At 46.7% G+C, this 25,503-nt stretch overlaps 1 protein-coding gene across 3 annotated transcripts in view; it reads left to right on the forward strand.

Moving 5' to 3' along the window:
- PRMT8 (protein arginine methyltransferase 8) overlaps positions 1–24,452 on the forward strand; it is a 92,261-nt gene extending 67,809 nt beyond the window's left edge. Inside the window, exons 5-11 of one of the 3 annotated variants that reach the window (XM_036018534.1) lie at positions 1,233–1,375; positions 2,005–2,092; positions 8,983–9,098; positions 13,808–13,958; positions 21,368–21,427; positions 22,724–22,845; positions 23,610–24,452. In XM_036018534.1, coding sequence (XP_035874427.1) covers positions 1,233–1,375; positions 2,005–2,092; positions 8,983–9,098; positions 13,808–13,958; positions 21,368–21,427; positions 22,724–22,845; positions 23,610–23,693 — 764 coding nt within the window. In that variant the 3' untranslated portion in view covers positions 23,694–24,452. The remainder of the gene's footprint in view (positions 1–1,232; positions 1,376–2,004; positions 2,093–8,982; positions 9,099–13,807; positions 13,959–21,367; positions 21,428–22,723; positions 22,846–23,609) is intronic. The other 2 variants (XM_028532717.2, XM_036018535.1) reach the window with 2 other exon arrangements.
- The last annotated feature ends 1,051 nt before the right edge of the window (positions 24,453–25,503 follow it).

Below are 25,503 nucleotides of genomic sequence, written 5' to 3' on the forward strand. Positions count from 1 at the left end.
GGAAATAAAGCCAGTGACCTGTGTGCCCTTTGCCATCTAGAAGCCTCCAATTCAAATTCATTTTAGTGAAACTCAGATTCAGAACAGATGTAAGTTTTGGTTTTGGTTGTTTTTTTTTTTAAACTCCTGAGTCAGGCCATTGTTCAATTTTCTCAGCAAAGTTCAGGCATTGTGTAATTTTTCAGAAGATGACACAGAAAGAGAGTTTCAGAGCATGAGTATGTGTAATCTTTCAGAGGAAATGTTCAGCTGGAACCAGCCAACCAATCCATCGCCCTGTCAATTTCACAGGGGCATCCAAGAGAGAGTTTTGTCTGATCTTTACAACAATGAATACACAGAGAGACTCCAAAATTAGGTGTATGTGTATGTCAAACCATCAGAAACCCAGCTAAGAAGTTTTTCCTGCCGTAGAAGGACCAGAGGGTCTTGGAAATGACTCAGCAGAAGCCACTTAGAGCAGGGGCTTGGTCCTGGCCCTGTCCCCGTCACCTCTCTATGGGCTGGTCGACAAGTGGGAGATGCCAGATAGGGTCTATGCCCTGAGCCTGGTACGTCACATGTGTTACTTCATTTCATCAGTTCAACCACCTGCTAAGTAGATGTCACTTTCCTGAGTTGTTCTGTATGGAATTGGAGTTTGGTTTAGTCAAGTAACTTGTGGAAAGTAATACAGCTAATAATGAGACTATCCAGCACTTAAATCCAGGTTTCTCTGACTGCAGAGCCCATGCTGTTGTCAAAACACTAAGTTGCCTCCCTCATGAATCCACTGGGGGATGAGCCCTGGCTGTGAACAGGTGCAAGAGCAATAGAGGAGTTTCCCTAGCCTTCTTCGGATTTGAATTGTCACAGGAGCCTAACATAGGGTGGGGTCCATGAGAAGAGCATTAGAGTTATGGCATATCAGACCTGGGTTCTATTTCTCAGCCACCACGTAACCTCTCTAAGCCTCAGTTTCCTTAGTGCTAAATCATAAGAATAAAGTGTTTATTTCATAGAGCTTTTGGGGGGATTACATATTATTGTATATGTTGTGAGTTTAGCACAACCCAGCACGTAGTAACTGCTCAATGCATTTTAGGGACAAAACATGCAACTAGCTTTCAATTCTCTCATAAACTACATGGTGAAGGGTGAGGTGTGTCCCGTCCTGAAAGTAGAATCAGAACCGGGCTAAAACCTGCAGATCTGGCTTTGCCAAGTGTGGCCTCGGCGTTCTTATTTTCCAGTCATCACCATATTTAAGGGTAAAGTGGAAGAGGTGGAGCTGCCTGTGGAGAAGGTGGACATTATCATCAGCGAGTGGATGGGCTATTGTCTCTTCTATGAGTCAATGCTCAACACAGTCATCTTTGCCAGAGACAAGTGGCTGGTAAGTGTCCTGCATGCTCTGCCCTGTTGGTCTCTGGCTGTCTTGCTGCTATCCCCTTGCCCTGCAGCCTAGGAAGAATAGGTCTTGGGCTAGAAGGTCACCTCTTCCAGTTCCTCCTCTTTAAACCAGATCTGCTTCATGGAACAGAATAATCGTCCCTGGGTCCAACACATCCAACTGTCATAATATTCTTCTGTAGGTCTGATCTTGGCTTCTTTTGCATAATAGAAACGCATTCTGTATTTTCAAGACAAAAGGTTATTCTGGTCAACAAATACTTAGGGTTGCATGGCTGCCAAAGAGCCAAGAGTGCTTCTGACCTTGGCTTCTCCAGGCTGAGAGGTCATACCATCTTCCACTGTTCCACAATGGACTTATCCTTGCCCCTCCACACCCCTGCCACTTGATTGGCTCTGTTGATTCCACCTGGGTCCCTCAAGTTCTCCTTGCTCCAAAATAAAAAGTGAGCATTGCCATCTGAGCCCTAACCCTGGCCAGGGTGACAGTCTGCTGAATGAGAAATGTTGGCAAGGGGATGCCTGTCTGGTGACTCTATGTGCAGTTCAAAATGTGATGTCTTTGTCAGGTGAATAGATTACAAGACCCATTTCCCCACAATTCATCAACAGAAACCTGGAGGGCTTATGTTTCCAGACCGGGCAGCTTTGTACGTGGTAGCAATTGAAGACAGACAGTACAAGGACTTCAAAATCCACTGTAAGTCACCTTTTCATTCTCCACTGGGCCTTGATTTATTTATTTATTTATTTATTTTTGCCCATTTAGGGTGGGAGGCATTTCAGTGGGCCTGAGATGAGCTGCTAGTCTATAAACACACTGTGGTGTCTGTGGAGTTCCCCTGACTCTTCCTGGGTCATTCTCTCTGTAAATGCTTTCCTCCAGTTCCATGGGTGGGAGGTCTACAGAGAGAAAATAAGCAATACAGCTGGTATAAGATAAATGTCCTGAGGTGAGAGAATAAATGCAATGTGAATGAAAAATAAGTTGAAGCCACAGAAACTGAACTTTTGCAAAGAATAGCAGGCCAGGTGGCTGGAAGTCAACAGGTTTAATTATCCTAAAAGTCTACCACAGGGGTCAGAAGTGACAGGTCTTCAGCCAGGCCAATCATTCTGACTCTTAGCTTCATGCTACTCAAGCTTATCAAAATGATATTGATTCTCCTTCACACTAAGTAAAATGTGTATTCTTCTCTGAGGTTCTTTGGGGGAAGCAGTGGGGGTGGGAAGACACGGAGGTGGCACATGCATGCATGCATGCACGTCCATGTGTGTGTGTACGGTGAGGGAGACTCATATCCAAACCTGTATTCATAGTGCTTTATCAGATGAAAACTTGTTCTCTTAGGAGAAAAAAGCCAGAAAATATCTTCATTGTTTTATCTGGTTCAAAAAGGATTCCTTTGTTCTATTTAATTTAAAGGATAACATTTCTCAGTGACACAAGCCTGGTCCTGAATGAGATTATAGCAGAACTTTCCTTTTATAAAAAGGCCAGAAATGGCCATGTCTCCCCAACCAGAAATAGACTTGACAAAGGAGCAAAGAACCCCTCCTCACATAAGTGTCACACACACAGTTTAGCCCAAAGTGAGAGGCAGAAACTCCCAAAGTCCCATCAACTCAGCAGATCTGGGGCTCCTGCCCCTCCAGTGGTTCATCCCTCTTTGCAAGATGACTGTGGAGGGGTCACAGTCCGAGCAGATGAGGAAATGCCTCCTACCCTGAGAGACTGAGACTCAGTAGTATGGCAAGTTGATTCACACAATTTCCATCGAACAGTTGTTAGTGCCACTGACAAGACCTCAGGTGGACTCTGCTATGGAATGTGTGAGTTTGTGTGTGTTCACACCCTTCTGGAAGTATAACATCAAAGGGTGGATCAGAAGACAGAAATGAGACAGTTGTTTGAGGCTCTGTGCCCTCTGCCTCCAGCCACCCTGGCATCATTTCTAAACTTTGATGAGGATTGAGAAGTAAGATGACTCAATTAGATGACCATGCTTTGAAATCTGTCAGCCTTGGGTTCAAATTCTACCTGGGTCACTTTGAGCAAATTACCTAATATCCTTGAGCCTTAGTTAGAGATAATATCACTAATCCTACAGCCCTTTCATGAGGATTAGTGAGGACACGACAGTTCTTGGTGCTGCAGGGCACCAGACTGGTCTAATCTCTGACCGTGTCAGTCACTAAGCTCCTTTCTGCTCCTGGCTCAGGCAAGCGAGCCTGACTGCTATGCTTTCTGGCCTCCAGTGGCTCACACTCTGGGACAGATGTGATCTCACAGTAGATTGCAGGAACAACTCGACAGTGAACATTGATGAAATGTATGTCTACATAGGATGCAGTTTGCCCTGGAGCTGCATTAAATGCTGCTTTTGGAGTTCTTGCTGTGTAACTGTATCAAAAAGTGTTTTGAAGAGAAACTTCAGGTGCATTCTTCATTCTCATGTGCACTTAAATATTTATTGAACTCCATCCCTGGGCACAGCTCCTTAAGGAACTTCCTCATGGCTTCGAAGCAAACATATCTTTTCCTCCTCTCCTCCCTGGGTTGTGTTTGGGAACCTCTGGCAGGTGCACCTGGCGATGAGCCCACTGGGGCCAGAAGAGGACTGGGCAGGCTCTGAGACCTACTAGGGGCAGTACTGATACCCAGGTGCCAGCCCAGAACTGCAGATCATGTGATTCAGCCTTGCACTGCCTATTGCAATTTTCATAGCTCTTAGGAAGCAAAAAATGGAAAAAGAGCCCAATTTTTTTTCTTATGAAATGCTTGCTCTGGAGTATCTGTCAAAAAACAAACAGAATCAGAAATTAAACACCCATTTAAAGTTTATTTAAAATACTGTTAAGTTTTCCTACTGGAATGTGTTTTATAAATGATCTGTTTTTGTTTGTACGAAAGGAAGCAAAACCATTTAGAAATCTGTTTCAAATAAATGAAGATTTTGGTTACTCTGAGTTTGAAATCAAAAGTAAGCATAAAGGTTTCTGGTTGCTAAGGGAACAATAGTAAGCAAATATCAGTTGGCTGAAGAACCAGCTAAAAGAGAAAAATCTTGAAGTGGGGCAGGAGAGTGAGACATGCCCAGTCCCTTTCAGAAAATAAACTGTTAGGAAAACAGCCTCCTTTCCTCTCCTCTTCTCTCCCCACCCTTCCTTTCCTTTCCTTTCTCAACCACATTCAACATGGGAACACAAGAATGAGAGAAATACAGAATCTGCCCTCAGTTTGCTCACCAAATACTAGAGAATACATAAAAAGTGAGACAAATGACTGGCATGTACTAGGCTTGCAATACATATTTGGTTGAGTGAGTGAATGAGTAAACAAATGAAGGAATAAAAGTAAGCCAGCAAATGAATATGCAAGGTGTACTGTCTAAACCTGAGAGAAGGCAATCATTTCTTTAAAATTTCTACTATGGAGGAGAGTTATATAATCTCAAAACTGGGAAGAAACTTGGTGAGTATTCTGTTTGATTCTTTAGCCAATATACGAATCTCACCCAATCCATCAGTCTACAAAATGCTGAGTGTTGGAGGGATGGACACAGCTTCCTGGCTTATGGGAAAATGCACAGGAAGGCCTGTTGAGCCAGTGGTGCCTGCAGCTGGAGGGTGGAGGCAGTGCTTCCTGCAGGGCTGAGCTGCTGTGCATGGTTTCTCCTCTACTTTCACCCCCAAACTCCGGAGCTCTAGTCTCTGGCTCTGGGCTAATTAATACATGGAGTTGGCTGAGTTCCTGAGACTCTAAAATATGTAAAACTATTGTAAACACCTTTTCTTCTCTCTAGAGGAGAAACTGTAAGTGGCACCTGGCGGCACTTGCTTTGTTCTTCTCAAAGGCGGTCCCATTAGCCCTGGCAGAGGAACTCCAGTTGCTGGGGCCAGGGTGGGGAGAGAGGATGTAGCTACAGCTCTTGCAAATGAAAAGTAAAGTTTGTTTTCCACTACTTCGTATTTCTTTTCCTCCGGCTGCTTTTGAGATTTTCATCAAAAGCACTCATCAACTGATATTCATCAGTTGGACTCCAATGTGTTTAGGTGTGTTTTTCTTTGTTTCCACCCCACTTTGGGTTCTATGGAATTCTGGGATCCATGGGCTGATGACTTCATTAGTTCAGGAAAAATTTCAGTTATTATCTCTACAAATATTTTATTTCTGCCTGATTGCCTTTCTCTTCCTCAGGGACTCCAATTACATATATGTTAGAAATTGTTTGATTGTCCCATTGATCTTGGATGCTCTATTGTTTTGTTCATTTTCCTCTGTTTAAGTTTAGATAATTTTTATTGACCTGTTCTCAAGTTTATTCATTATTTCCTCTGATAGATGTGTCCATTCTGCTAATTAGCTCATTGCAAGAATTCTTTGTCTCTGGTACTATGTCATTTCTAGCATTTCCATTGGCCCTTTTTATAAAGTTTCCACTTCACCAATGAAATTCTGTAACTTTTGTGTATGTTTTTCCATTAGATTTTTAAACATATTTAGTATAAGTACTTTCAAGTCTCTGTTGAATAATCCCAACATCTGAGCTACCTCTGAGTCTGATTTTATTGACTATTTTTTTCTTTTGGTAATGGGTCATTATTTTTCTTTTTGTGTCTTGTAATTTTTAAATTAATGCCACAGATTGCCAGTAAAAACAGTAGAGATAGAGGAATCATATTTATTTCAAGAAAAGAACACATCTCTTCCTCTACCAGGCAGTTAAAGTGGTCAATGTAGTAGATAGTTTTGGAAGGTCTGCACTTTGTTTTTGCTTTAGTTACATTCATTGCACCGTGGTGCAGTTCCTTTAAATAGTTTATTTTAATCCTTAAACAAAAGTATCATAGATCCTTCTGATGTTATTTTTTAAATCAACAGAAAATTAATAACAATATTTCCTGGTAGCCAATGTCCTTTACTTCACATTCACTCATTCAATAGACAAGACAGAATTGCAACAAAAATTAATCTGCTTGATTTATGTTGTCTTCCATCCCTGCTCCGCTCATGTTCAATGGGAACTGCTAATGGGAAATGAATGGTCAGCAGGAAGGAGAGGAAAAGTTCTAATGTCCCGGGTGATCTGTCTCCTGAATAACTGAAGGTAGGGTAGTGTGGTTGGGGACATAAGATATGAACTAATCCCTGAAAAAGAAACTAAACATCGGGTATTGTGAAGCAGTATAAACATTAAATATTTGGGAATGAATTTCAATTAAAAAGCTACGTCTGAGCATCTGTGGGCCTGTGTAGTGCCAGAAGCTGTGCAGCAGGTGCTGAGGATACAGGAGTGGCCCCATGGCTGGGAGTGGCTGCAGAAGGCCTCACAGAGGCCTGCAACTTTAGGCTCACCACTGCAGGACTGGAAGGGACTTTAAAGATTATCTGACACAAAGCTTTCCACACTTTGGTCAGAATTGCCTATGTAGATTTGTAAAATTCCAAATTTTGGGGTCCCAAGTCTGGAGATCCTGAGTCAGTAGGCCTGGTTGGGGCCCAGGCATCTGTATTTTTACAAGTGTCCCAGGTGATTCTGGAATACAGAACTACTGAACCAAGCTCCTCACGTCACAAACAAGCCCAGAGAAAGGGTTCATCTGCCCGTGGTCACACAGCTTGAGTAGTGGCGAAGCCAAAGCTCAAATGGCATCATGAAAACAACCACTGTCTGTCAACTGCTTTCTACGTGCCAGACACTGCCTCACACACTTTGTGTTTATTATCACGTTCAATCTTTGTTAACAACTGTAATTATCATCATCTCCATTTTAAAGAAGGAGAAAGCAACTCTTTGGGAGGTTAAATTCTTGCAAAGGTGATGTAGCAAATAAGTGGCAGCGCCCAGATTTGAACTCCAAAGCCCAGGGCTTTATTAACTATTATGCACACAGACTCTCAGGTATTTGCCCAACACTTGCACTAACCCTCAGTTTGTGCCTCAGCCAAGTGATAAAGCAGGAGCGTGGCTGCCGGCCTCTTAAGGAAGGGTCATAAGCAAAGGCAGTGTGTCTCAGTGTGAGTGTGTCATAGGGGAGAAGGTGAATAGCTACTTCAGGACCTGCCAGATTCTAGGAGGGTCTTCTCTGATGCAGTCCTGTTGCCCACTGAGAAACTCCCTCCTCCAAATGTAGGTTTTGATTGGGAATTTGGCACCAGCCTTGGGAGATTTAATGGGACATGAGTGGCATTGTATGCTCAGCCAAAATTTCACGAGTGCTTGCCCTCTGGGAGATGATTATTTTCTCTGCCTCTTCTCCCTGAGGAAGGTCTTTGTGTACCTTAGAAAAGAGTGTGAGTCAAGGGAACAGCTTTCACTGGCCGTCCTTTGTTCCCTCCTCATACACCCTTTCCCCCAAGCATACAGGGACATAGTTCCCTCAGATACCATGTATGTGATGAACATTTTAAAATGAAATTTAATCCCACAGATTTTAGAGAAAAGCGTCTCTACTTCAATGCATTTCTAAGCCCGTTTGAGTAAACAGACAAATGAGAGTCAAATGCCTAGTAACTAATGCCTCTGCTCTGGCCTCCCTCTGCATTGTGCAGAGAGGAAATTGTATTCCTGGTGCTGCCACATTGGCTCCGGGGACAAGCTGGGTTTGAGCCCTAGCACCACCATTTCCCTTTTGCGTGACACTGGGCCCAGCAGTGCGTGCGAGCCAGGTGCCCCAACTCCTCCCAGCTCTAGCTCTTCATGGAATTTCCAGGTAGCTGAAGTGAAGAGATTGGCCTGGGCTTGGCAGTCACTCAGTGATGGCAATGATCATCATCATTTAAGGGTGGTCTTGGGCCATTGGTTTTGCATTCATTTACTCACCAGTCCTGCACCCTAAATCTTTTTCTGTTTCAAAGCATCTCATAAGCTGCCCCAAAGGGCCAATGAGCATCACTGGGATGGCTTGTGTCCCACCTGGGGGATATTTCTTATGGGACAGCTCCTTAGTGAGTGCAGCATAGCATGTGAGAAAGGTAAAAGTGCTCATGGACACACCCTGCATTTTGCAGTTGAGAAAATTGAAGTTCAGAGGGGTTAGGGAATTTGCACAAGGGCTTGGCCAGTAAGTGGTGGTGCTGACATTCAGACTATAGCCTCTTCTACTTTAAAAGCCCGAGTTCCTCTGTGCTGCATTAAAGGTCCATTGGGTGGGGACAGGAGAGGGAAGAGAGATGGGCCTTCTAGGCTTGAGCAGAGGCACTGACATTGTGTAAGAGACTTCATAGGAGACTGCTAGCTCAGAGAGAGACACAGGAAAGTAGGTACAGGAAAAGTCAGGTAATTTGGGTTCTAGTACTGGGCCTGTAGCATTCTAGTTGTGTGACCTTAGAGAAGTTTCTCAGCCTCTCTGAGCTTCAGTTTTCCTAACCATAAAGACAGACCTATACACATGAGATAGTGTGAATGAGCATTTGGCACACTGAAAAGCTCTCCACCCAAATGAGCCATTGTTCTCCTATTCTGATGCAGGGTAACATGGGCTGTTCCTTACCCTCTTGGGCATGCTGCACTCTAGTACTCAGGAGGGTCTGGGAGATCTCTGGGGTCCTGCTGCTGGCCTTCATGTCTTGCTCTGTTTCCTCAGGGTGGGAGAATGTCTACGGCTTTGACATGACTTGCATCCGGGATGTTGCCATGAAGGAGCCCCTGGTGGACATTGTGGACCCAAAGCAAGTGGTGACCAATGCCTGTTTAATAAAGGTCTGCAGACTCATCTTGCTTGGGCCTGGGCATGCTGGGAGCCCAGCTGTGCCACCCTGGAGAGCAGGAGACATGGAATAAGGGCATTGTCAGCTCCTGCACGGCCCCAGCCTGATGAGGCAGGGCCGCTTTGGCCAGAGCCTCTGGCATCACAAGGTGACCAGTCAAAAAACTACACAGGGAGTGACTGGACTCCATGGTGACACAGCTGAGGGGAGGGAGCCACATGCATCCTTTGGTGATGTTGGGTGTTGGCATGGAGTGTGGGAGGGAGCAATAGAGGAAAGGATGCCTTGGAGGTATGAGGGTCTGCTCAGGTTTGGGAAAGCTACTCCATTTAGAGGTGTGTGGCCTTCTTATGAAAGAAATCGGATAGTACCATCTGCTATGTGATCCTCAACTCAGTACACTCCCATGTCCTAGCCCACATGAGACCATCCTAGGTGTTCCAGTTTGCACATTCTTTAACATCTTGTCTTCCAAAGCTTTCTTCAGTGCAGAAGTAAACCACCTGGTGAGCATCTTCATCATACCAATGCCTACTGTGTCCTCATTATTATTAAATAGTCAAGCCAGCCAAACTTGATAGATTAAAACTCAAAGCTCCCCTTGACCTCCCCACCCCTTTTCAAATGCATGTTTCTCCTAGAGGGAACCACTATTCACAGGTTAGATTGAGCTTTCCAGTTCTTTTGCTAAGTTTTTGCATACAGATGTGTGTGTGTGTGTGTGTGTGTATAATGTTGAATCATATAAACTACTTATATGTGATTGTCTTAAAAAATCTAGGAAAACATTAATTTCTTGTGGTTCAAGCTGATTTTTTAATGAAAAAATCTGGATTCATTTATGTAAGTGTTCATCAGCCCACCCAGCCTTAACCTTGCTAAAACACACTTGCCTGCTCTGGTCCTGTATGTAGCACATCTTTGCTGGAAATGCTGGGGTGGAGCACTGGGGCATTTACAGAGGACGAGGGGCAGGGGCTCAGGGCCACTGGGGAGGCAGGGACGTTTCTGAAGGACTAATGCAAACTGCTGACTTGCCCAATGGCTCATGTCTCCAGACGTGGTCTTCCTCAGAACCACAGTCCTGGGTTCATAGTGTCATGGCACCATTTAGAAGCCAACTCCAAGAGCAAATGAACGAGATGTGCCTCACACAGGTCTCATCAGAAGCTGCCTCCCTCTCATAGAGTCCTATCTGAGAGGTTTGGTTTCGAGTCTAAGCCTCGTATTCTCCACTGACAGGGTTCTTACTACTTCATAACATGTCCCATTCCAGGTCCAGGCAGGATTGGTTGTGAGAACATGTGTCTTTTAATTTCTTTCCATCAGCCCCTCTGTCCCTGAAGCCTCTCCCTTTGGATGACCTAAACAAGAACCAGGAAAGTACACCCTCAAACATGCTCACCACAGCACAAAACATTTCTGTAAATATTATGGAACAGATGGAAATAGACTGTGCTACTACATTTGCCAAAATGACACGTGGTGGTTCTCTTTGACCATTAGGCAGCTGTATGATAAAATTCCTTTAGTGTGCTTGGGCCCCAGGTGACTTTCTGCCCCTGATCAGCAGGTGTGACACTGCACCTCTGTGCACCTGCTGGTCACACCATGAACTGGTCTGCTTCCACCTACCCGGGTCACACTAGGCTTCTTCCTCTGCCTTGTCCCAGGCAGGAACCAGCAAGGGACTCCCGCTTGGTAGCACCTGAGTGCAGCCCCAGAAATCAGCCAGGCTCAGCAAAGGGGCATCAAAGAGTCTGGAGCTCTGGGCCGCAGTCCTGCCTCTCCCCGTACCTGCTCTGCCTCCGTCCTCAGAGAAGGCTAAGGCCTGTCTCCACTTGCTTCCTCCACCAGGAGCGCGCCCCTTTGTCAGCTCTCTTGCTAATATGCTAAGCAACATCTTGCCAAGACTATTGGGAAAACACTTGCCCTTCTTCACACACTTAATTGCTATTTTCATGCTATTAACATTGCAGAGTGTGACACTCTATTATAATTAAGACTCTGTTTTGACCACATTTCTGCTCTGAGACACCCATTTGTAACATTATTTAGTGGTGGGGATAGCAGCGACCAGGGGCTCTTCTGAGTCATTGATGCCTGTGGAGCCCTCCACTTCATAGGGGTCACCTGAGGCCAAGTCACAGGCTCTCTGAGGGTCACAGAGATGCTGTTGCCACTGTGAAAAGAAAGGAACCTTCCCACAAAGGGGTCTGGGTTCTGGACAGGCAGGATAACCGGGTTTGACTCTGTAGACTTGGGTCTGATGGGAGTATGGAGCTGAGCCCAGCCACAGCTGACCCCACCCTCACAGACCACCCAGCCCCTACTCCAACAGACCCACTGCCCCCATGGTCACCATTTGAATGTGTAGCTCCATTACTTCTGTCTAGAAGGCTTTTGTTCCTTCATCAGCCCCCATTAAGATGCAAATGTCTGCAGGACCTAGTGAACACTGTCAGCTAACACAATTGACAGCTGTCATTCGGTTGATGGATGGCTGAGAACAAGACCCTATAGAGATAGAATTCCTGCTAGTTGGGTGGTGTGTGTCAGATGCTGTGTCACACAGCGAGGGTACATAGACCGCTAAGGTGCATCCTCTGCCCCTACAGAGCTCCAGTCCAATAGCAGAGGCAAAGCAAAGATGGTGAGGCTGCTAAGATGAGCCAGAAGTAGGGTAGAAAGACCAGCCTGGGCTGCTGCCAGAGGGGACCAAGATAGAAAATACCATGGCCCTCAGAAAGAGCCTGGAGCCTGGCTAGCTGGCCCTGACTATGAAGGAGATGGAAAAGTCAGTGAGTGTAGACACTGTGAGCCTGGTGGACCATGCTGATGTTGTTAATAAAAATACAGTCGGCCACAGCTTGCTCTAAGGGCTGTTGACCTGGAGGAAATCTCTGGACAACATGTACCCCAGAGGCATAATGAACATCATGAAGGCTGACAAGCATCCAACCTATTCTGTGGGTGGAAGTTATAGAGATTGGTGTGGGCTCTCATTCATTACATAGAGGGACCTGCCAATTGGAGGTGCCAGGAAGTGGAGCCAGCTGCCTGGTAGGTAGTGAATGCATCAGCCTGAAGGTGTTCAAGCAAGCACCAGACGGTCACTTGCTGGGAATGCTACTGAGGGGGGCTCTTGCATTGGGTGCAGGGGACTGGCTTTCTAGTTCTGCACTCCTGACCCAAGGCTCACCATTCCTTTAGTTCTTGTTTCCCATCTCTAACCTCTTGGAGAGGTTCCCACATTCCCCTAAACCTTCAGTCCCACCTCGTCCCAACTAACAAGTCAAGCTTCAGCTCCCCCAGCATGTCAAGGCTGCTCACCTGAGACCACCACAGGGCTCTGGTCTGCTGGCTCCCTTTGCAACACCTCCTCTTCTGTCCTATGAATGCAAGGCTTCTCCTTGAAGGCCCCCAGATGCTTCACATCTGCTTTTTGATTTTTTAATCTTAGAAATATGTAGAGATAAGGACCATTTCTGTATGTCACTTCGTCTCTTCCCTGCTCTTGTTTTCCACCCTCAGAGCCCTTTCCTAATTATTCCCAATATGTTCCATCACCCAGGTTTCAGGGGAGCTCCTGGGGAATATTCCAGGCACATAGGTGTCTGGCTCTTTCAGTCTTAGGGATAGAGATACTTGCTACACACCCCCAACAGTGGGAAGTCCTTCCTTAGACCTCACTGAAAGCTACCTGGATGCCTCTTGGGCTCTTGGAAGGTTTGCCCTGTCTCCCTGGAGCCAGAAAACAGCAGTTCAGCACTCTTCACATAGAAAAGAACAGCACATTGCAAACTGTCTTTTGTTACACTTGTTCTCCACACACGATTGATTTTCAGCCACTTCCCAACTAAAATTATTAGAATTATTAGTTCTTCATGTTCTCCATTCTCGAGACAGAACTGAAAATTTTTCACCTTTTACTGCTTCCTTTCCTTCCCTCTCTTCTTTCCTCTCTTCTTTCCCCTCTCTCTCTTTCTCTCCCTCCCTCCCTCCCTCCCTCCCTCTCCCTCCTCCTCCATCAGGCTTGTTATAAATGGCCAGCAGAACTTCCTTCAGTTCAGTCTGTGACTTTGGGTGGGATCAAAGCCTCACTCCTGTGACAATACTTGATGCCTCTTGTTGTTGGGCACTTAAGTATCCAAAAACGGGGAAATGAGAATGAGTAGCCTGGTTCATTGGCATCACAAGAAAGACTTGATAAAGCACTGATTGCTGTTTTGATTCAGTAGGGCTGGGATGCCCTCCCTTCCCCTCCCTTCCCCACCCCACCCCACCCAGTCAGAATCTGCTCACAGGTGATGCTGATAATGCGTGCCCCACCCGGGACCATACTGTGAGAACCACTAGATGAACACAGGGATGCTGAGGCAGAGCCCTCTGAGGACATTTTTGGTGGATTTAGGGATGCTCTGTCTAACAATGCTTCTTTTCTCTCCCTTCCCCTACTCTATCAGCCTCCACCCTCAGCAGATTTATCCTTGTAATGTTCCTACTGGGTTCTGATTCATATCTGCATCATTGCTGCACCCTAGAAAGGATTAAGTGGAACACAGGGAAGGTGGTGGGTTGGACCTGGGAAGTCCCCTGTAGAGTAATGACACCCTGGAGAGTCTGCAGTCAGTAGTGCCCCTCGGGGCGCAGACCTGGTAGAAGTGCCTAAGTGTTTGGCCTTCTCTCCTCTCTGGGCAGGAGGTGGATATTTACACAGTCAAGACGGAAGAGCTGTCGTTCACGTCTGCCTTCTGCCTGCAAATCCAGCGCAATGACTACATCCACGCCCTGGTCACCTATTTTAATATTGAATTTACCAAGTGCCACAAGAAAATGGGGTTTTCCACAGGTGAGCCTTTTGTTACCATTTCAGACACACCCTTCCCCCATACTGAGGCTTTGTGGAAAGTGACCCTGGGGCTGGCCCCAACTTCTGGGAAGGACTGGGACATTAGCCAGGGGCCCTTACTTGGCATCTCTTAAGCCCTCTGCAGCTGTGGAGTAAGTGGAGTAGCTGCCCAAGGAACAGGTAATAAAATTGTGGCTGGCATGGCCAGAGCTGAGAGTGTGTATGAAGTGGGGAGAGATGGGGGTTTGGACCCATTTGCAAACGCACATTTGTTCATTTAGCATTTCTAGAGCATATGTTGTATGAGGGGATAAGGAAACAGAGTGGAATGAGATTTCTCTCTCTCCACTGCCATGCCTTACTACAGACTCAGTAGACTTCAAATGGTGTCTCTATGTCTCCTGCTTATTTACTACTTCCAACACAATCCATCCTCATTAAGTCCCTGACAGTGTTCCCCAAGGACCACCCATGTCTCCCTCCCAGCCCTCCTTCAGAGGTGACTCGCTGCCTGTAGCAGATAAGCCCAAATATCTTAGCTGGATAAGTGGGGGTCTGGCGACCTAGCCCTCGCCCTACCCCACTCCTCCAACCTCATTTCTCACCCCTCCTTTGCTTTGCTTTCCACCCCCATGCAGTTGCTGCCACTGCACACACAGTACCTAGCAACTCCAGTGAAGCTTCTTAAGTCTCTGGGAATCTCCTCTGCACATGCCAACCCCTTGTCCATCCCAGTGTGTCTTGGGACCAAGAGGGTCTCTTTGTCAGAAGCTCTCATCATCTCCTTTCCTCCTGCATTAGTTTGCTAGGGCTGCCATTACAGTACTGCAGACCACGTGGCTTAAACAACAGAAATGTATTCCTCACAGTTCTGGAGGCTGGAAGTCCAAGCTCAAGCTGTCAGCAGGGTTGGTTTCCCCTGAGGCCTCTCTACCTGGCTTGCAGATGGCCGCCTTCTCCCTGTGTCCTCACATGGCCTTTCCTCTGTGTGCACACACCCTTGGTGTCTCTGTGTGAGTCCTGATCTCTTCCTGAAAGGACACTAGCCAGATTGGATTAGGGCCCACCTTAAGGGCCTCATTTTAACTTAATCGCCTCTTTAAAGGCCCAGCTCCATGTAGAATCATATTTGGAGGTACTGGGAGTTAGGGCTTCAGCACATAAATTTTGGAGGGGACACAATTTAGCTCATAACACCTCCCCCGTCCCCACCTCCTCACTGGGGCAACCCCAGCACAGGCCTCACATCTCAGATCGGTATTACTGGATCCCCTCCTTCTTTCTTGGGTCAACCTTAGGTGTCCTTCTCCAGGTCCCCCAACACTCTGTGCTTAGGTCTGTCATGACAATGTTTAAACTGATTCGTATACACAGCAGCAGAAAGGAAACGAAGGAAAAAGTCCTGTCCCCATTCATCCCCATTTCACACCTCAGAGACATATACTGGTAAGGATTTCTTTTGTATCCTTCCCCCCAAAATTCAATGGTGCACAGGCACATCCAAATCTATATACATATTTATTATTATCTTTATTTGAAGTAATTATGAACTCCCAGGAATTTGGAAACATAGTACATGCAGTTCTGTGACCCCTGTGCCCAGCTCTCCCCATTGGCAGCATCTTACATAACTAGAGTACAATATCAAAACTATAGCATTTTTTAAAAAAGCATAGGTTGGCTCATACCATACACACTACCTTCTGCTACCTTTTCTTTACAATATGTCTTGAAAGTACTTCCATAGCCTCACAGAGATATCTACTTTATTTTTTGAAGAACTATACCAGAATTCAATGTAGGATGTGCCATCATTTATTCAACACTTCCACTCATTTTTGTAACCCTTGGTCTCCCCATGAGTCAGGATCACATCTCATTACTCTCTAGTGCTGGCTTCCCTATTAAATATGGTGTGTGAAGACGTGCCTTCTGCCCTTTGGGTGTATTCAGATTCATCATTCATGTGGAGTCTCCCTGAGAACTGGGAGCATGAAACCGGGGGTGAGTGTGTGTGTTGGCAGGAATAGATGGGTTCTACCAAAATTCAGGGATGTGATTATTGACTTCTGGAAGACATGGTGACAATGATCCTCTCTTACCTGTTGACAGAGTGGGCAAGGGACTTATCTAATCCCTCACCAATGGTTTTTTCCAGACTCCATGTCTCCCAACCACCAATACCAGGGATTTCTTATCTCCACCACCCAGGCCAATGCTGGTGCTCCCTGCCCTGGGGAAACCAGAGATGCCTAATCTGGATCATTACAGCTGTTACCCTTCTTAGAGGGGCAGCCTGCAAGCTCATCTTCTTGGTGGGCAGGAACAGCCAGGAGGGGCATGGAGACTTTACCTGGGCCCTGAAGGATGGGGAAAACTCAGCCTCACAATGATGAGGAGTGGGAGCAGTGAGAGGGTCGGGGAGCCTGCCTTGGCACCAGGGCTGTGACTGGAGGAGGCCAAGGGTGGAGTCCCAGTGGCTGCTTCTGCCTCTACGACCTCTGGGACGATGCCTCCCACAAGGCCTGCCCTGATGCAGTTGATGTGAAAGTCAGTGGGCAGGGGTACTCTGAAAAAAGTTCTGGCTTTTGAAAGCCTGAGTTCCAGCCCTGTAGCTCTCAGCTGGGGTCCATGAGGCTAATCAGAAAGCCCAGCGAGCCCTGTCTAGAGATGACTCTCTGGCTCTATGGTGGCAGGAACAACATTTCAGACACCCATCTCCCCACCATGGCGGAGTCTTTGTTAAATTCAAGTTCAGCACCAAAGACATCAGCCCTGGGATGCCTGGGAGATGGTGAGAATTTGAAGAGTTAAGTCTCCAACCACTGGCTGCCTTTCTTTCTGGTTACTTCCCACCATAGTCCCACACAAGCCCCTGGGAGAAAAATGATAATGAGCATGTTTTATAAGTTCAAAGACCTTGGGCAGATCGAGGCCTGAGTCTGCTCCTTTGTCTTTTTTGCAGTTATGGCATTACACCCCCTTCCCTGTGCACAGAATCTCAGGAACTTAGGTTCTAAAAGGACATTCGGAGTTCCTATAGTCCTCTCTTTCCTGTGCCGTGGTGCAGAAACTCTCAAAGTGTGGTCCATGGACCAGCAGCATCACCATCACCTGGGAACTTGTTAGAAATGCAAATTATCCGGCCCCACCCCAGACCTACAGAGTCAGAAATCCTGGGGTGGGGCCCAGAAATCTGTGTCTTAGCAAGTCCTGCAGGTGATTGTGATGCACGGTCAAGGTTGGGAACCACTGCTCATGTGCAAGCCTGCCTGGGCAAGATGGCTGAGAATTTGACCAGTGTTGACATCTTCTGGAAAGGCAATTCTACCTCCTGACTACGGTATGCCTCCTGGCCTCACCAACAGTGGGCCTGCTGGCTGACATGGATCCCTTCTGCTGCAGCATTTCTACATACAGAGAGATCAGGGGAAATGACATTATTTAGCTGCTTTCTCAGCCACCCTGAGATGTCAGCATGGGGGTTTGCTTTCAGCAAGTCGCAGACGTCCTTGGCAGTCAGCATGGGTTTGACAGTGGGCTTTACGTAGACCCTCTGCATTCTGAGCACCAAGGAAAGAGGGTATCCTTTTTGCTTTTAAGGAGCCCAGATGCACAGAATTAGAGTAATCTTAATTCTTGGTTCTTGACCTACTATCATCATTAGGTCCGACACGGTTCACTTTTTCCTTATTTATCAATATAATGAATACCTGTGAACTCACCACCTAACCCAGTAACCAGAATAAAGTATTGTTAAAGTAAATAAAGTAATATTAACTAGCATGTAAATAGTAACTAGAAATAAGACTATTTATTGTTGTAATGTAAATACATTAGTTAAGAAATAAATTATTAGACTATAAACATTAACCAAAACATATTATCAGTAAATAAGATTATAATTAATAAATATAAGTAAATTAATTCATAGTCACATAATAAGTCCCTGTGAGCTCACCACCTAACTCAATGACTTAAATGCTATCAATACCTTTCAAACCACCTGGATGCTCTGCTCCTACATATTTACACCATGACTCTGGATGCCCTCCCCCCGTATCACCTCTAGATGAACACTGTGCTGCATTTTGTGCTCCTTATCCCTTATCTCAGAAAAGTTTTATCACATTCTTAGGTAGGCCTAAACAATGTCTTAGTGTTTGGCCTCAGCTACTTTTGAACTTCTTGCAAAGTGTAGCTTGCTTATGTGGCCCTTCTTCATCAACCCCCAACCATGTTTCCATCTCTACCAGCAGCATCTGACTCTGGGGGACCCACACATCTAGTACTGTGCAGCTTGAAAATGATCCCTGTTAATGGCCTCATGTCTCCTCTCTGCAACTCCAGAAAGGCACCCAGGGTTCCTGGCTGTGCCAGCCAGCAGGCCCAGCTGTCCCAACCTACCACTCTTGTGGCACATCCTAGGCATGTGGGGAAGAAAATTGGAACTGGATCCCTAGGGCTGCTGTATGGTAGGAAGGTCAGTAGGCTGAGTAGAAGCAGGCCTGGATTTGAGTCCCAGTTTTTCCAGGATCAGCAAAGTAGGGTGATTGGGTGCTGGAGGTGGCCTTGAGCAAGTTACTCTTTGGACCTTGGGCTTGTGATGTGTGAAATGACACCATTGGACCTAGATGGCCTGGAAGCACTTTCTAGCTTTGCCATCCTGTGACACTGAGTCATTTTCTGAGGTCAAAGAAGCTTCTTGTTGCATAGTCTTTAATTCTTCAAAGAGCTTGTGAACCCCCTAAAGAATATAATTACAAATTTATAGCTCAAAGAGTATTAGATTTCATTTAGCCATTGGGAAGTGAAACAGGAAGCAGGATTCCACTTCCTTTGCAAAAGCACCAGGAAAATTCTTGTGAGAAGCTGGTGCTGTTGGTTTCCATGGCCTGCTGTGGTCACAACTCACCGGAGGCCTCACTCAGGTGGTAGGATCTGAGGTGGGTAAGGCTCTATTGGTTGTGGTTCCCTAAATTTAGTACCACAGCTGGCTCATGATAGGCATCTGCAATAGATGACTGTTCAATGAATGAATGAATGCCTATGCACTTGAAATGCTGCAGGCAGTACTGGTCACACTCCCTTCAAAATGCAAAACACAATCCAGAGAAGCTGTCCATAATCCAGAATTCAGAGAGCCTATGAGGAGAGGGACTTCACGGAGGGAGAAAAGGAGTCCGGATATTGAGAGTATGAAGGTATCTTCATGATAGGGGAAGCTGAGCACAGGAGAGGAGAAGAAAATGCCTGTTCACTGAGGAGAATTCTAGATGCCTCCACAGCCCTGTGGTGAGCACTAACCCTGTGCACATCAACTTTCTGGATGCTTCCCTAGGACATTCTAGACCACTAGGGTCCAGCAGCACACCTTTGCAGACCAGAGCCATAGTGTATGGATAAGTAAAATGATACATCGTTCTCCACAGTGATGAAATAACCCCTAGTGCTTAGTAACACCCTAACATAGGCCTAATATGTTATAGATAGGGTGACCATATAATTAAGAACACCTCTCGGAGTGAAAGGGAGAGCTATTAATAATTATGCTAGGAAAACAGAAGTGAACCGGACCTGTCCTGGGTATAATGGAAGGTTTGGTCACTTTGGTATACAGGGTCCGGCAGAAGTAACGCCTGCATGAGTGTGGTTGGTAGGGTAATAATATGAATGTAATAATTTATAGTTTTAATTTGAACATTTCACCTAAAATGTATGGTGTGCTTTAGTGTGTGATATTGTTATGTTACAAAATTACATACTAATGATTTTGTAATAAAAAGTGGGGGCGTTATTTATGCCAGACCCCTGTATCTTTCCCCCATTCTCATCCCATCTGAGCCTCACAGTACCCCCACGATCTGCAAGTGTAGAAAAGGCACTCCGGAGTCATGGTGCAAATATGTGGCAAGATGGGAAGTGGAAACTAGGCCTGTTGTTGCCTAATTAAGTGCTTTTTCCACTGATGCTCACCCAAGAGGTGTTATCAGATACAAATGATTAGGTTTACGCAGTGATTTCAGCCATAGCTATTTGTCTGCTTCACCTAGGGGAGATTTTTAAGTCTTGGAAAACTTGCTCCCTCTCCATCCCCCAGAAACACTGAATTCAAATCTCTAGTAGAGTGAAAACATCTGAATTGTAATAAGTTTCTTCTGAACATCTTGCTGGAGGATTTAGGACTGAGAAGACTGATTTAGATAATTAGTCTGTAGCTAAAGGACCCATTGTAGAAATGAGACGTATGGAGATGTTCTCAACCTTTTGATGGTGATGTTCTGTGAAGAGATCACTCTCTTTCAACCCAAGGCCAGCATTGTTTTTTTCTTTGCTACCATCAGAGGCAGACTCATAGGCTTGGCAAATCTGAGCCAGTGGAGTCTCTGGGATTCTCATAAGGCCTGTGATTAGGTGCCAGAAGGAAGATGCTTGAATCCCCTTGCCTGAGGGTGTTTAAGAACAGGAGAGAAGACCTGGCTGGTATGTCTCGATGGACTGAGTGCTGGCCTGCAAACCCAAAGAACAGGAGAGACACTGAGCTGCTGTAGGTGGAAGTGGGGGTGAGAGTGATGTCAGTCATATTGTATACTGCTCTTCTCCACACTGAGACTGTCTTTTAACAATTTATTTAGAGGTAGTTGGCAGGGAAGGTGCTGGGAGCAGGTAGACTTTGTCTGTGGACAGCAGTATGCCTTAGAGACCAGGACAGCTTGATATGCTTGGGGGTCCAGGCTCTGAGAAGCACGGGTGGTTTGAGCCCTTCCAAGTGTTCAGGCTGCTCTTCCCCCTCCATGACCTTGAGTTTGCACTGATTTCCCACAGGCACATACCGAAGGCCACTCAAGGCTCTTATCCAAACCACTGACATTTGATCAAGCCAGTTCATTGCAAAGGGCAAAGAAAGACAAACTCTTCACCACCATTAAAATAGGGCTTGAAAGATTTTAGTTGTCACCTGGGCTGACTTGGTGCATGATAAATCCCAAGTTAGTGGCCCTCAGAGAGCTTATAAGACTGTGATACAGCTCTAATTCTTTCTGGTGAATTAAAAACCTGCCTTCTGGCCCAGCTGGTATGCAGTGGATTGAGTGCCAGCCTGCAAACCAAAGGGTCACTGGTTCAATTCCCAGTCAGGGCACATGCCTGGGTTGTGGGCCAGGTCCGCAGTGGGGGGCATTTGAGAGGCAATGACACATTGATGTTTCTCTCCCTCTCTTCCTCCCTCCCCCTTTCCTCTCTCTCTAAAAATAATGTTTTAAAAAATCTATCGTCTAGTAATTCCCACCAACTAGCCTTTGTTCTGCCTCCAAAGCCAATAAGGCCACATATAAGTCTTTCTATGTAACAGCTTTCTGTAGTGTTTGAAAGGCACTTATTATGTTCTTCCCACATCTTCTCACCTTTAGCTCTGGTCCTAAGCAAAGAGGAAATCAGTATTAATGAGTCCTGTATGCTGGTGGAGGAAAGTAAGAGCCTGAATGGCCAAGAGGAACTTACTATAAGATGGGTTCTTCTAGAGTCCATATGTTCTAAAGCCCCAGTGTAACTGGACATCTATGGGTGCTTTGAAGCATCATGGAAACTCTATCTATTCTGGTTTCATACCAAATAAACCATTCGTTTCTTTAGGACTTACAGATCTACTAAGTGTGGTGGCAGGCACTGAGGATTTCACAATGAACAGGCCTGGCATTGGCCCTGCCCTCACGGAGATCACAGTCTTGTGGAGGACACAAACTAATGCGGGGGGAAGGCATTAATACTGCATCATGACAGACACCCTGGTAACGTGAGCTCAGGGTGCCCTTAATCCAGGTGGGTTGTCAGGCAAGTCTTCACAGAGGAAGTGACCTTGAAGGATGAGGAAGAGAGAGCCTGATGAGTAGTGAGTAGGGAGGGAAGAGTGTTCCAAAGACAGTTGCTGCTGAGGAAGATGGCCTCTTAGCCAGATCTCTCACTCAGCTATAGAATTTGTAGTGTGCTGAGAGGGGACGGGTGGGATTTAATGCCAAATACATTGGGAGTGCAAGCAGCAGTGTGGCTTTGGGTCATGCAGGAGTTGTGAGCTGTGGACCGGCATTGGGGCTGTGGAATGAGAATCATCCCTCATTTCGATTTGATCTAGTTAGGAAGGCACAGCTGAAACTTCTGGCAGGCCTGGGCCAAGGGTACTAATTTTGGTTCTAGGGCAAAGAAGCAGGCAGGGAAAGCTATTTGTAGGACTGGGCTGTCAATAGAACCAGGGAAACTGGGTTAGCTGTGGAGTTTGCATAAATGATGCCATTTAAGGGGAGACAGGATGGCCTACTCTACAAATCTCTTGCCCACACTGTCTGAAAGTCTTCACTCTGTTGAACTATTAGGGGGAAAACAGTAACATTCTGAGATTCATTTGTGTTACAAAGGTTAGCTGGTGAGAGGGTATTCATCTTCCACCCTTTGGCATGAATTTGTAATATCATCTTGTTCTCTTCTGCTGCACAGCTAAGACCTGCAGCCCTGAGGGATGGGGATCTGATAGAAGGAGGGGTCACTGGGGCTCAGGGGGAGTTCTGGTGGGAGCCTGGAGCCTAGTTACAGGGGCTGGGCACCTGACCCAACAAGAGTGTTGTATAGCCGTCAGAATCCCGGAGGAAACCCAGAGACTTGTAGGGTTTCACAATGAACAGGCCTGGCATTGGCCCTGCCCTCACAGCCTCAGCCCTTCTGGGAGACATCCTCTCTGGCTCTTCCATCCTACCTTCCCGTCCTTCACTCCTCAGCCCCTGATGCCCCCTACACCCACTGGAAGCAGACTGTTTTCTACTTGGAAGATTACCTCACTGTCCGGAGAGGGGAAGAGCTCTATGGGACCATCTCCATGAAGCCAAATGCCAAAAATGTGGTGAGTGCTAAGGCAGCCTCTGTGTGAGCAGGGGTCAGAGAGGGGAAGGGACCTCAGTGCTGGTCCCAGGAGCCAGCCACTCACCCAGGTGCCTATGTGCCTTGTGCACCATCAGGGAAGTTGCCAAAGGGGGCAGTCAGACGCTGGGCTTGGTCATAGCTGGGTATGACTAAAGGGCTCCAGTGTTGGCTCCTTAAAGCTCTGGAATTAGAGACTTTCTAGCCTCTACTTCCCTCCCTACCCCAACTCTCTCAGGCTTGAGCAGATTCCAGCTCTTCATAGAGGTTGAGAACAAAGGCTATTGCCATGGGTTTCACCTCATTAAAGATGAGCTGAGCCAGGAAATAGGAGTTTCTGGTGGCCCAAGATAAGTCTGGCTGGCATGTCTTCAGCTGGTCTAGTGGGTTGCAGACAGTGAGATTCTTTCTGAGCCACCTTGGGTGCAGTCAAATGCACTATGAGTCTACAGAATGCCTCGAGGGTTATGCCACAGAAGATTCACCCACCCCACTCAGTATTCTTCCAGGAAGAAATCAGAGGGAACAGTTTATTTTATGACAGGAAGGATTTAGGTTGGGAATCAAATAACTTCCTGTGAAGATAATGAGGCGCCAGAATAGATTCCCGAGGGCCGACTGTGAGAACTCCTCAGGTAGCAAACCCAAGGATCACAGTAGTTACCTACCCATCCACCTGCAGGGAGGGGAGTGGTATCGTCACTTCTGACCACACTAATATTGTGACTCTTGGCTCCTACTTTGCAGCGAGATCTCGATTTCACAGTAGACTTGGACTTCAAGGGACAGCTGTGTGAAACATCTGTATCTAATGACTACAAAATGCGTTAGCACACGTGGGATGCTGCAGAGAGTGAGCAAGAAACCATTCCCACCTCGATCTGCGGCACTGTGACAAGGAATACTGTTTGCAGGACTACACACTGAATATCAGAGGTTTAAACTCTGCCTTGAAGATTGGGGAACTCACCAGGGCTCCCATGGGCTCTGACGCTGGACAGGTGGTCTCTGGCTCCTCAGGTCTGCTCTGTGAGCCCTTCACAAAGGCTTTGCTGTCGCTGATCAAGAGCGACCTCGTGGCTGGGCCTGGGGACAGAACGTACCCATGTATCCCCATTGTCCTCCTGTACTGTGAATCTCCGGATCTTCCAAGTTTTGCATGCTGCAGGCATCTAGGGCAGATCGCTTCACTAGAACCTGGAGGCTAGTATCTTTGATAGCATAAGCCAGATTCTGTCTGTGCAGTGGTGTGTGGGTGCGTGTGTGCATACCGCATATACAGGTGTTTATTTACCCACAACACTGTATATGCACGCACTTACAACCACTGGGTTCACCCATGTGTTCATTCAGGGCGTGTGTGCGCACATGTACGTAGAATATATATTACTCTCAGAGGAGATCTTGTGGCTTTCGAATAGGACTTTGTTTTGTGATTAGCTCTCCCCTCCCCCATCCCTTACCAGATGTAAGCAGCTATGAAACGTTCTCTGTACTAGCTCTGGTCTCCTTTTGACTAGACCATGGCTCCGAACCTGAGCATAGTACCACACACTCTGTGGGCGCTCAATAAATGCACATGACAGTGAACCGATGGGATGGCTGTGTTCCTGGTGCCCTGGGGTTGGGAGGGCTGGTCTAGGATGTCAAAGGCCATAAGGAACAGAAGTCAAAGGAGCAGCACCTTGGTTGCTCCCTGCTCCATAAAGGTAACATCCTTGGTAGGTGTAGCTGTGAAGTCGAGACTGGCTGAAAGGCACCTCCCTATAGAGTCTCAGGGGATAGGAAGAGTGTTCTGGAGCTGGGGTGGGAGGACATGAGCTAACCAAGAGTGCTCTAGAAGCAGAGGCCACATGTAGCCTAAAGGGCAGCCAAGGTTGGGAGTAATCCATGATGTGCATGCTGCTGGGAGGGCCGGGAGAAAGCAGAAGATGGTGGCTGAGCTTGTGGTCCTGAGTCACTGGGCAGAGACTGGCACAGGGACTGAGGGGAAGGCTAATAGGCCAGTGAAGGGACATTTCTTGTCTAGGATGCTGAGAGTTTGCAGTACCACACAGGGTGTGAATGATCTCGTCGCTGCCCCTCACCCCTGGGCCAAGGTCTGGCCTGGCCTGTCACCTTGCTCATCAGCAGGAGCCCACCCATCTTGAACAGACTTTCCAGTGAGCTCAGGCAAAAGCCATTTGGTCCTTGAGGTGACACTTAGTTTCTCATCGCAGCTCCCTTCCTCAGTGTCATTGGTAAATCTCCAGTCCTCTCAAGTTCTTCATCCCTGCCACCTCTAAGATTTTAGACTCTATTCCTATCAGGGAGAGGGCAGAACCAGATGAGAGACTTCTGTGACTGGGATTGGCTACAGAGGAAAAGGATGGGATCCTCACCTGTGGACAGGGACCCAGGCCTAGCTGCCTTGAATATTCAGTTGCCAGGTGGCATGCGGGCCTGCCTCTCTGGAGTGGGGGAGGAAGAGGCCAAACAACTGGGCCATAGGGGTCTAGTCCAGCAGTGCCTTCAACACAGTGTGGACCTTGGGCAACTCACGCCACATTCTTTGGTGTCAGCCTTATCGCCATTGCAACAAGGGAGCTGGACCATGTGAGTGTTTTCCACACTGTGTCCTGGGGGCCCCTCGGGCTTGTGG

The sequence above is a fragment of the Phyllostomus discolor genome, chromosome 2 (assembly GCF_004126475.2).
Source record: "Phyllostomus discolor isolate MPI-MPIP mPhyDis1 chromosome 2, mPhyDis1.pri.v3, whole genome shotgun sequence".
Lineage (NCBI taxonomy): Eukaryota > Metazoa > Chordata > Mammalia > Chiroptera > Phyllostomidae > Phyllostomus > Phyllostomus discolor.